At 34.9% G+C, this 12,981-nt stretch overlaps 1 protein-coding gene across 3 annotated transcripts in view; it reads right to left on the bottom strand.

Moving 5' to 3' along the window:
• TTK (TTK protein kinase) overlaps window positions 1-12,981 on the bottom strand; it is a 70,188-nt gene that overhangs the window by 25,741 nt on the left and 31,466 nt on the right. For all 3 annotated transcript variants that reach the window (XM_019651914.1, XM_019651913.1, XM_019651915.1), the window contains exons 2-10: window positions 12,001-12,141; window positions 9,354-9,576; window positions 8,892-8,998; window positions 6,052-6,192; window positions 5,312-5,426; window positions 5,072-5,144; window positions 4,883-4,977; window positions 3,141-3,228; window positions 2,000-2,117 (exon numbers count right to left, since the gene is read on the bottom strand). In XM_019651914.1, the coding sequence (XP_019507459.1) occupies window positions 2,000-2,117; window positions 3,141-3,228; window positions 4,883-4,977; window positions 5,072-5,144; window positions 5,312-5,426; window positions 6,052-6,192; window positions 8,892-8,998; window positions 9,354-9,576; window positions 12,001-12,139 (1,099 nt within the window). In that variant the 5' untranslated portion in view covers window positions 12,140-12,141. The remainder of the gene's footprint in view (window positions 1-1,999; window positions 2,118-3,140; window positions 3,229-4,882; window positions 4,978-5,071; window positions 5,145-5,311; window positions 5,427-6,051; window positions 6,193-8,891; window positions 8,999-9,353; window positions 9,577-12,000; window positions 12,142-12,981) is intronic.

Below are 12,981 nucleotides of genomic sequence, written 5' to 3'. Positions count from 1 at the left end.
GCAATGATAATACCAACATGGGCCAGTGAAGCAATGTCTTCCACAACTAGTCTGAAGAACAAAAGGACAGCAACTTGTCTGTTCCCCTCCCCAAATTCCCCACTAAAATCTTAAAAACAAAACAAAACAGAAAACACCACAAAAGAAAAGATTAATAAATTAAAATGCATGATAATTAAGAATTTCTTTTCATCAACTCTTCACCATAATGCGAGAAGTCACTTGTAATACATGTATCCAACAAAAGCATCTGTATCTAGATGATATAAATATCTCCTAAAAATCAACAAGAAAATGAAAGAAAACCCAATAGAAAAACTGGCAAGACACTTCAACAAGTAGTCCACAAGAGGATATCCAAACGGCCAATAAACATACAAAATAAAAGTTCCAAGTCATTAGACATCGGGGAAACATAAAATTAAAACCACAATGAGATATCACTTAGCATCAGAATGTCTAAAACTAAAAACCCACAAACAATGACTGAGAGTACGGAGCAAGAGTAAAACAACTGCTGGTCAAAGGTAAACTGTCTGGCACTACCTACTGGAAATGAACATAGGCACATCCTGTGACCCAACAACCCTACCCCTGAATACACTCCACAGGAATGTATATGAATGAAATATCCCATTGCACTATATTCATTATTTGGGCAGTTTTCTGATCGAAAGTTTTATTGTACAAACTATTACTGGCACACGTTTTCATTTAAAACCATTAAATTAGGTGTCAGATTAGTACTATTAACAAGCATATTTGGTAAACATGATTTTTTTTAATCATACCAGTTTTTAATAGATTCCATGGAAATATAAAATATAATAATTTCCCCCAAATATTAGGATTAAGAATCAAATCCCAGTCAAAATAATGACAAAAAAGGCTGTTCTAGGGTGACTCACCATCCCAGTTCACGAGGGACTGAGGGCTTTCCTGACACATGGGACTTTGAGGACTAAAACCAGGAAAGTTCAGGATTAACCAAAATGAGTCTGGGGCAAGCCTAGTTTTGTCTCAGTGCCCCTCTCAGTCCAATTAAAAGATAAAAAATTACATTCAATCTGTTTGGATAATGATCACCAAATCATGATCCTGTTCAAAAATCTTTAATGGTACTGTGACATCTAAAAGAATAAAAAATTTAAGCCAACCATTGAAAGTCTACCAAGTCTTAGCTCTCATTTCTACACTACATGTGCTAGTTTTCAGCATAACTAGGATGTTTTTTGTTCCTAAAATGTTTTATTCTTGAATTACGCTATTCCCTCCACCTGAAAGACTCTACCACTGTATTCCTTCCTATTTAAACACTCACAGTTCTTCATGTTTCTTCTACTCCACAAAGTATTACCTTATTTCCCCCAAACCAAATTAGTTCCTCAAATTTCTCTCCTCCTTCTGAATTCTCACAGCATTTTATTTATGTGGTTCTCATAACACTTTCTACATTGTACCTACCCAACATTACATTTAGAACAGTATATCTCCCACATCGGATGGTAACCTGTTTGGGACCTGCTTGGGACCCTGGCTCATTCGTTTACATATCCTTAGGACATTTATCATAGTACTCAAATAGTGGAAAACTTTGATAAAAGGAAAAGGAGAATTGTCATATAAACACAGTTTCTGTGTCCGTTGAGTAAGTATTTGTCAAGCCAATGGAGAAATGTAACTCAGCTCCATTGCACTTTCCTTCCACTCTTCCTTTAATGTACCTTTTAGGCAAATAAACTTCCTTTGGCACAGAATTCAATACCTTTTATACATTCTATTGGGTTGTTGGAAAAGTCATGACACATTTTTGCTATGAAAAACATAGAAAAAATACGTCATGACTTTTCCGACAACCCAATATATAATGTAACTGAAATACATGATAAAGGGACACAGACACAGCCATATATTGCAATTCTTAGGTGGCTGGTTAGCATTCACGAGCAACAATGCAGTTTTCTTAATTAAAGAAGTCTATAACTTTTGTCACTCTTACCTTCTAAGCTTCTTAGACTTGATTCAATTTTACTCTTCACAGTTATTGAATCAGTAATAAGCTCAGAACTCTTCTCGCCTGATACCAGAGGCTCCTTGGAATGGATATTTTGAACAGACTATATGAAAAGAGTAAGATTTTTAAAAGTCTCATAAACAGTAATATTAATTTGTCTTAGTGGTCAATATACTAAAGTCTCATCTATGTGAAAATATAACTAGGAAAATTATCTATTATAACCAGGCGTAGACTCACAAACTCCAAGCAAAGATTAACTTCTTGAATTACTGACTAGAGCAAAGGGAATGGCCGTAACCATAAATATGGCCAATTTGCTTTCAATGGGGATATTAATCCGTTGCTAAAATATGTTCACTTAAAAAGTGAGGTAAGAAAGTTTGAATCCAACATAAAACACACCTCAGTATTTTGTTACTATGATTGTATTTTATCACCAAAAATAATAGCATTTGTCAAAATTAAGATTTGTGTAAGTCTAATAAAACAGTAATTATTCTAAATCCAGAAAGTAAAAATTTAACACAACTATACACTATTCTAAGGTAGCTGTGATTAGTTTAAAGGGTAGACCATGAAAGAGAGGAAATATAAAGAACATAAACTTGAAAAGACACACCTTGTGATACCAGGGGTCTAACTCAAGTCCAATAATAGTATAACCCCTAAAAATCAGTGCACCAGTAACTAAAACTGTTTCTTGTCTTTGAAGTTCACACCAATTGCTCTCCCATCTCAGAATATCAGACTAAGCCCTCACCTCTGTCTGGCCCTCACAATTCATTTTCTCATTTGTTTTTAAGTTGCCCTGCCATGAAGCTGGGGGGAATGACTCCCCCAGCTATTACCAACCTCAGGCCAAGGAATCTGCTTAAACACATGCATAGTAAGTGTTACTTCAGTTATCCCAGGAGATGGGTCATCTTTGCTCTATCACCTCAATCTCAAAAAAACAGTTTAGGATTTCTGTACACCTTCCCACTAGTGTGGTCCTATATCTCTTGGGGCTTCAGGAACACTGTTAACAGATACTGTATACACTATGGGTCCCTTCCACAGAAAAAGCTCCATGGGCCCTGGATCGGGAATCCTTGCTCTATATAAAGATTTAAAAGTGAAATACCTTTAAATTTCTCAATTCACAGGAATCATTTCCACTTGATTTAGATCCAGGCACAATCATCTCTCGGCATTCTAATCTAGAGGTCTGTCTATTACCCACAAAACAAAATAATTTTAATGTTAATTTGAAATTAATCTTTTCAATATATTATTTTTTTCCATTTTAAAGTTGTTTTTTCAACAATATACACGCTTTTCATTGAGTTGTCGGAAAAGTCACAGCGTATTTTTTCTGGTTTTCGTTGCAAAAATGCGTCATGACTTTTCCGACAGCCCAATAATTGAAAAAAATCTCTTAAAAAGAAAAATTTTAAAAAAGCATGATTTTAGTACAGATGTGATTAGGTGCTGAACAGTAACAAAAATGATAAAGATAAGTAGCAGGTGACTGCCTACTTCATTACATAACAAGTAACAGCTGGGATTAAGGCATGACTGGAAAAGGAGAAGGGAACAACAGTATGTAGGTGAAACTACACTCAGATCACAAATAGCTTAAGGACAAGAACTAGAGAATAAACCCTTCTGTTGGCCTCCACAGGGCCTAGCACACACTCCATCATAACAAGCAAGTAAATGACTGGTATGTTTTTGTTTTTATGTTCTTAGAGTGTGAGAAAGTCTCCTTTATTCTTCAGCTAAGTAACTGAAATGAAGATTATAAGATAATAGTCATCTCAACACTTTGGCGCTTAACCTTGACAACCAAAACGCTCTTTTAATATCAATACTTAGTCGAGCCCTAAGTATAATAACAATTTAAGTATAGAAGACACCAAGTAAAAACAATCAATTGTAAGTCTAAAGTTTACCTGACAAATGGTTCTCTGGAATCCAAGGAGATTTTTCCAGTAGAAATTATGTTATATAGTGACTAGAGTTAAGAATAGACCAAACAAATTCCCTTAGCTAAGCTAGAAAACTAGATTCCCATTTCTTTTAAAGGAATAAACACCCAAGTTGAAGGAAGGCAAACTCATGAGATCTGATAAACAATACTTGATCTCTACCGACTCTGCCCCACTTCTTGAAGCCCTAGCTTCTTAAGCAAATGAATGAATCACCTTTCACGTTGATAATCTCTCCTTTCCTTGAATAAGCTGGAAAAGAAATCATTCCCAGGCCTTTCTTCGCCCTGCTATGGAGCCTTCTATGTGCACACCAAGGAGAGATTCTTACCAGAGAGGCTACCAGTAAGTGAGGACTGTTCAAACAACAGGAATTTGGGGATGTTTGCAGTCTTTTAAGCTTCAGGCTGACAATGTTTTTTCCTCTACGTTTCCTATCTTTTAATAGTTCCTTCAATGAATACTTTTAATGAGTGAAAAAGCAAAATAAAGTCAGATTCCCCATTCATTCCTTTGACAACATTGAGAACCTTGGTAACTTTTAATACTAAATAAAAATTTCATCGTAAGTACTATTATGCAGTAAAAGAGCTTAAGACCAGCGGTTCTCAACCTTCCTAATGCCGCGACCCCTTAATACAGGTTCCTCATGTTGTGGTGACGCCCAACTATAAAATTATTTTTGTTGCTACTCTATAATTGTAATTTTGCTACTGTTATGAATCGTAATGTAAATATCTTTTTGTTTTCCGATGGTCTTAGGCAACCCCTGTGAAAGGGTCGTTTGACCTCCAAAGGGGTCGCGACCCACAGGTTGAGAACCGCTAGCTTAAGACCACTGTGCTATCAATCTTCAAATATTGAAAACAAATTAAAACTTAAAACCCAAACATACCTTTTTGTAAAACTTGGTACAACTGAACCTCCAGTCTCCTCATGACAATCCGGGCTATTTAGAAGGTTAACTGGGACTCTTCCGAATGGGCATGACTAAAAATATTTTGAAAGATTAAGTAACCAACTAGGAAATAAAAAAAGACATCACCACTACCACCTTAATCAAAGTAGATTAAAACTAACTTACCCGTTTAGCTTTGCTTGTTTGTTTTAATGGATTTTGATGACCTATCTCTGCATCTTGAGGGGGCACATTCTCTCTAAACAGAAAGAAAATATCCCCAATTTTTAAAAGAGTAACATTAACATATGTATTTCCATTAACTGCAAAATTAACTGTTATCACTATTACCTGAAAATATATATGTAAACGTATAGATAATATAAATGTATGGTGAGCATTTAAAAAAATGGTCAGTCTCCTCACCCATACAAAAACCTTGCTTTCATAGTCTGTCCTCTGGAATCACAACTGATGCTCTTTTTCTGTAAATGTCCAAGTGAATTGGGGAATGATTCTTGGGCAGTTAATGCTGTAGATGCTGCAAAAAATTTGAAATTGTGATTAAATTTGTAAAGACATAAAAAATACACAAAAAAGTAATTTCACAAATAAGAATATTTAAGGAGGCAATTCACAGATCTGAATAAGATACACAGACATGAACATGTTCAAGATAATTCTCTAACTATACTTCATAACTGTTTCATAATTATGTATCTGTTTCCCCAGAGTAAAGGTACATGCCCTATTTCTACACGCAAAAAGTAGTTCTCCTGCTTGGATCTAGTTGTGTCTGTGCGCGTGTGTGTTTTTTAATTTATTGGGGTGACAATGGTTAGTAAAATTACATAGGTTTCAAGTATACAATTCTGTAATACATCATCTATATATTGCATTGTGTGTTCACCACCCATCACCATATAGTCTCCTTCTATCACCATATAGTTGACCCCATTTTCCCTCCAGTTGTTTTTAATGTGCTACCAGTGAGGGTTTGATCAACAATAAAATATCCAATGCAGTAGTAAAGACTTTAATCTGAAATTTAAACTTCGATCTTGACCATTCTACATAAATCATATTTTTCTATAAAATATTATCCAGAATTCTTTTTTATAGGCAATCTACCACAGAAAAGTATTAGCACACATTAATACATTTACCTGATAAACTATTTTCTTCCTCTGAAAGTAGCTGCTTTTTTTGGAGGCTTAAATTCTGAATGGCAATTTCCAGCATTTGCAGTGGCACTGCTCCACATTCTACAGCTTTATGAAGAAGTTGTTTACTTTTTTTGAAATTACCTAACAAAGTAAAAAAATAATTGTTAATTTAATGCAGCAATCTTTACTCTCCAGTTTCTTATTCATCAGGACCTGGGAAAAATTTTTTTAAAGCTTTAGGACAAAATATTATGTGCTTTATCTCATAAGCAAATAAGTAATCTCATTTCTGATAATTCATGTCAAATAGTTTACTTCTGTAATATGTAATTGATGTAACTATGCATTAGCATATCAGCACTGTCCATTTTCAGAAAAGAAGTATAACAAAGCAGTTACAATCTGGGGACAGCAAAGGCCAACGAAAACAGTCAGGACTTCTCAGAGAACTTAGTAAAAGGAAAAGCTAAGCCCTAGGTGTTATAATAGTCCCAAGAGCATCAATCTGTTACAATGTGTATAATAATTATCATTCATAATGTCATTTAGTCATTAAGACTGACATCTTTTGCTAAAGGGAATCCTCCATCAAAAGGATTCTTATATAAAAAAGTAATGATAAAGATTAATCTTTACCTATCAGACTTAGCTATACTACCCCAAAAATGCAGAAATAACTACAATTACCTTTCTGACTACAGATAAATTACCAAACAAATTTTATTTCAACTGCAAATTTACCCAATATATTTAGTCTAGTATTATGTTTATAAATAGTAAATGTACACATCATGTATCTTATATATTCAACATTTATGGGAGCCACTGAGCTATGCTATTAAAGTACTTGGCACTTAGGGTATAAAGATGATTAAGAGATAGCCTCTAATTTCGGACAGTTTACCATTTTTAAGAATATAAATATATTTGATAGTGGTTAAGGGTACATTTATTCAGAGTAGTGATAGAATTTCATGTACTGAGCAAATAAAGGCTTAGATAAGAACGAGTAATTAGGGAGCTTATAGACCCCTCTGAGAATCTGATAAAAGCATTGGAATGTCCTCCACTCCTATAAAAATACATATACACACAAAACTGCACATAAGATTTCAGAGATGTTGTATATTTCCTGAAAGCCTATTTATCAACCCCGTTCAAAATAATAATTTTGACCTTGAGGCTACTGCTACATTGCAATGGTACAGATAAAGTACATTACTTTTTTACAGATCACAACTTGAGATTTTCAATATTTATGTGTTCTAAAGATATATAGTTTATTGTTGCTATTGATAGGCCATAATACCTCAAAAAATTTTTTAAGTAGAATGAAGGGAAAATAGAGGGTCTTAAAGGCCTGGCCAAACTTACTTTAACAAGCAAAAAGGAGGAATCAATTTTCCTAGGTAGGAAAGGGACGATTTTTTTTTAAGATTTTTATTGGGGAATTGGGGGATGGGAACAGTGCTGGGGAATTGGGAGAAGGGGAACAGACAAGTTGCTGTCGTTTTGTTCTTCAGTCTAGTTGTGGAGGACGTTACTTCACTGGCCCAAGTTGGCACCATCATTGCGCTCTTCCCGGGCGAGGCAGATCAGTCGCCGGCTTCTGGACGGCCGCTCACTGTGGCTGCTGGCCACTCACACTGGCTGCTGGCTACACGGTAGCCCATGGCAACCCACTGCCACAGGGGCTGCAGCCTACGCCGTCGCCGGCGACTCACGGCAGCCCAGCTCCAGGTTGAGCTGTTGTTCAGCATCTTAGCTGTGGAGGGCAGTGTCACTGGCCCTCATATGTGGGATCCGAACCGGGGCCCTCTGGCGGCCCAAGCCAGTTCTTAACCATCGCGCCACTCGGCCGGCCCAGGGATGATTTTTTAAAGTCACCTGATAGTGCACGACAGTGCACAGGATAGATCAGACATGGTTCAGGTAACTAGAACTCAGAAATCTTCTGAAAAGGCAAAGTTCAGGGTTCTCAGACCATTTCCTGAGTTTGTACAATGCTTTTCTCCAATCTCAATCCTGGAGAATCCTCTCCAGTGACCAATTCCTGCTCTGGTACCATCATGGGGATTCTGGCTGAGCCAAACCAACAGTGGTAATGTGTGTATCCAGTGGTAAATGGGATCAGGGATAGAGCAGAAACCAGGCTGAGGGAAAACAGGAACACATAGCCAAGGCGGTAGACTGAGGGTGGACCAGAGGCCCCAGAAAATGAGAACAAGGGGAAAGACTATGATTGGCCAGGCTAAAAATGTGGGAGGAAGAGACTGCCGTGGTCCTATCCAAAAATTCATACTACAAAGAACCAGGTAAGCAACAAATAAAAGCTACTACTGCAGTTTTCCTTCTTTCTTCTCTTTCTCTCTCTTTTAAAAAAGGGGAACTACCAATAATGCTACAATTATATTTTGATGTATATTTCGGAGCTATGAATGCTCTGAAACTATAGCATAAGAAAAGTTTACCTAAGCTCTAGCTTAAATATCTTATATCCTTATCCCACAAATACTCAGTGAAGAAGCCACTTTCTTTTAGACTTTTCCTCACTCTAAGCACAAACACGATGTTCATGCTTATTTCCTGGGATTATTCCCTACAAGTGGAAGAACTAGTGTAACAAAGATTCTCTGCATTTACATTTAGATGGGGTTTTTCCCCCATAGTCTCATCTGATCAACTTATATGCCTTTTGCCTCAGATTCCTACTTCATATATATATATATATATATATATATATATATATATATATATATATATATGATTTAATATTAGGATATGAGTTACAATAGCAAGTTATCTTTTACTTAAAATTTGGACTTGATATTTCAAATTACCTTGTGATAGTTCAAATTGTGCAAAAGATATATGCACAAAAGCAAATTTTTTGCAGTTTGCTCTGGCCATCTGAAAGTAGTCCCGTGCATCATCAGGCTCTTGAATGCTGTAATAAAGATTTCAGAGTCAATGTTAAGAAAAAGGACACAGCTAACTAAGCTTGATAATTCCTCATCTATTTTCCAAAACACATGCGGTATTGGTTTTGTCAGTATATAAAATTAAATACTAATAAGTTATTTTAAAAAACCCTTTTAGGCAGAGTCAGGAATAGGAAGCTTGTAGAAATATGTAAAAAGAGTTTACATTATTCACTTGCTAATTACAAGCAAAAGGATTTGGTAAAAACATATTTACTTTCTTACAAGTAATCCTGACATGTTTTCATTTTACCTTTTTGTAATGTAATTATGTATTATGTAATGTATTTAGTTAAATGGAATTAAAATACTAATACTTACGCTTTTAATTCAGCAAATCTCACTTGAATTCGAGCAAAACTCTCATTTTGGCCATATTTATCTGGAGGAAGGGCTTCAATTGCTTGACTGTAACGACCAATCAATTTATTTAAAAGGGCATCATTTAGGGGGACACTGTTTTTCTCTAGCTTGAGCAAGAAATTCAACCAGTCTTCTGGGTTGTTCGCCATCATGATAATTTGGTTAACAGTTCCCGAATTATCTGAATAAAGGGAACAAAATATGCCATAACTAAGGGAATAAAAAACATGAAAACAAATGCCAAATTGTACTTTTCCTTCAAATTAGTTATATTGTCAATATCAATGTGCATAAACCCCTTAAAATACTTTTTAAAAACTTTAACAATTTGTGTAAATGTAAGCAACTCCTTTAATGCATATATATATTTTATGAGAGCAAATTTTACCCCAAAAAGCTATATATTTTGAAGGAAAAAGATGGAAATTAATGTTTTTTGTAAGTACCTTTAAAAATATATATATATAGTCTAAAGAAATTTTATGCCTAACAGCATAATTCTGTTTAGTACTCTAACTAATCAAAGGAAACTTAAGCCTCTCCCAACACCACCTGTATCAACTTCCTGAGAAAATTCATTAACAACTTATTCATTAAAAACTTAGAAACTTATAACTCCAGTCGTATAATAGCCTTTTTTAATCCAACATTATTTCCATATACCTCAAAGTTATAAACCAACCAAACAAAATCAGTTTACAAGATAAGCAACTGATATGGTCATTTTCTTTTCCTTTCAAGTTACCCAAGTTACTCTGTAATTTTCACATTATAATTTATTTTTTACTTCCTTTAGTGTTGTGTTTTTTAAAAAAACAACTTGAATTAATAATAAGTCTCCTATTTACGGTATTTTAGTCATTACTAAACATTATTAAATTTTCATTTCTCAGAGAAATTATCACTCCTTCCATCGGTTTCAGTTACCTTCGATAAGGATTAAATCCTTACTTTTGCGAACAAAATTACTGTTTCTATTTATTACTTTCTAATAAAACATAGCACATTCATAACTTTGCTTTTCTATTTTAAATTTAATCTGGTCTGATATTAACTTCATTTCCCAGTTTTACCTCCCATTGCTTTCCTAAAAAATTAGTCTGCAAGGTGTCTAAAAAACAGTCTTTACAAATGTACTCCTCATGCCTCTGAGTACTCCATTCTCCCTCTATTCAACATTTAAAAAAGCACGGTGTCTTTATTGTGTTAGTATTCATTTATTGTCAAATACGTTACAATGTAGCATAGTAGATTCTTAAATGCTTCTCATTTTGAAACAATGATTTTAAGCTCTGTGAATCTTCCTCAATACTTAATCTAATACAATTAGATATAATTAATTAATCTAATATAATCAATCTAATATAATTACCTTAACACAATAATCCTAATTAGAAATATATGTTAGGTATTTACAGCTTTGAGTGAGCTAAGGATTTTAAATAAGGACTCATCCACCTTGGTGCACAAGCTTTTTTTAGCGTTCTTTAAATACACAATAAAGTATGGTAGTACTCTAATAAGAATGTGCTTAACTGGAAAACAATTAGTTTGTGGGTTGTTGTAAATGAATGTGATCTGCCATCATGACTAGATCACATGTTCTTCCATTTATTTTCAATTCCTCATCCATTTAATGCTTAGTAGATATGACAAACTTATCTAAAGATCGCTTCTCAAATTACCTTAACAATCTGAAATATAGTAAAGATTTATGCTTCTGAGCTAATACTTTTCATAAAGGTTAGGTATTAAAATTTGAGCACTTTCACTCATTCATCATTCAATAAATATTTAAGTGACTACCATGTGCCAGGCACCATTATCAGCTGTGTAGATAAGATGTAACAAAATAGATAAAAACTATGCCTTCATGGAGCTGACATAGAAGAGGACACAGACAATAAACAAACACATGAGTAAATCAGATATAAGGTGATTAGTGCTATGGAGAAAAATAAAATAATACAGGAAAGGGAAATGGGGACACAAGTTGCTATTTTAAATAGGTGAGTGAGGGAAACCCTGAGATTACATTTGAACAAAGACCTGAGGAGGTAAGAAAGGGCAGATATCTGGGGAGCAGTGTTCACAGCAGAAGGCAAGAGAAAAGGCATTGGGGTAGGAGTGGTCTCGCATAAAGAAGAGGTAGCAGGGAAATCACTGTGGTTGGAACAGAGGGAGCAAAGAGAATAGAAAAAAAGGGCAAGGGAGTAATAAGAACACCCTCCAAATCAAAAACTGAGTGTTTGACTTTAAATTTATATATAATTTTAAGATTGGTGAGGATTTCTGTTTGCAGCAAAAAAGGAATGGAAAAAAATGGCATATCGATTGATGGCAGGCATACTAGCAGAAATAACAGCTGACAATAATGGAAGAGTTAAGAAAACCACCTCTGAGTACACTATAATAAACAACATTTCCTTTTTCAGAAAGCAGGAAATTGTGGGAGTATTTCCATACAAAAGTGTGTACAGTACTCTAACTGGCAAGCATCAATTACTGAGAAAATTATATCATGTGAACACACAGTGGTTAACATTTCATTCCTTTACCTTAGAAGAAACGCAAAAAATAAAAATAAAAAAAAAGAGGAACTCACCTGTGGTATCAGCAGAGACTTTATTTAAGCTTAGCTCATCAGTAAGGTCTTCATTTTTAAATTTATTTTTAAAATCTCTCACTTTGTTGATTATGGAATCAATTGTCAATTCTCTGCCACCCAAGTCCTCGGCCTCCATTTCTAAGAAAACATAATTGAACAGGTCATAATTCTTATTTTTACTAGCATTAAAGAAAAAACACCTTGCAACTAGCATTTTAGAATCCAGAAGACTAAAGCATTTGTTATATAAACACTTTTNGAGCATATAAGTACAATGCTGAATTTTTTTATGCTTAGGCTTTCTGTATCTATTTTCATAAGTGTAGTTGTTCTATCACTTCCCTATACTTCTTTTTCTAGTTTTGCTCTCAAAATTGTGCTAGGTTTTTAAAATGAATTGATTACCTTTTTCCTCTTTTCTATTCTCTAAGACATTTAACTAACACAGTTGCTATCTGCTCCTTAAAATTTTGGTAAAACAGGCCTGTGAAACCATCTTTGGCAACCTGACCTTTTTGGGGAGTGAAATATTTCCCTACGAACTTAATTTGTTTTATCGTTCTTAGTTGATTTAGGTATCTGATTTCTTTCTGATTCAATCTTGCTAATTTATATTTTCCCAAAAAATTATCCATTTATCATTGCTTTCAAATATATTGTTATTCAGCCTTAGCTTCTTCATATTCAACTTTCTGATAATGCCTCAAACAAATCTTCCAGCTTACATCTTTTTCTATTTTTTAAGATTTTTATTGGGGTATTGGGAGGATGGGAACAACGCTGGGGAATTGGGGGAAGGGGAACAGAGAAGTTGCTGTCATTTTTGTTCTTCAGTCTAGTTGTGGAGGACGTTGCTTCACTGGCCCAAGTTGGCACCATCAGTGCGCTCTTCCCAGGCGAGGCAGATCAGTCGCCGGCTTCTGGACGGCTGTTCACGCTGACTGCCGGCTACACAAGGTAGCGTATGGCAGTCCACTG

Source organism: Hipposideros armiger, unplaced genomic scaffold (assembly GCF_001890085.2).
Source record: "Hipposideros armiger isolate ML-2016 unplaced genomic scaffold, ASM189008v1 scaffold_169, whole genome shotgun sequence".
Taxonomy (NCBI): domain Eukaryota; kingdom Metazoa; phylum Chordata; class Mammalia; order Chiroptera; family Hipposideridae; genus Hipposideros; species Hipposideros armiger.
Note: the sequence above shows the minus strand (reverse complement) of the source record. Positions and strands in the feature narration are given on the sequence as shown.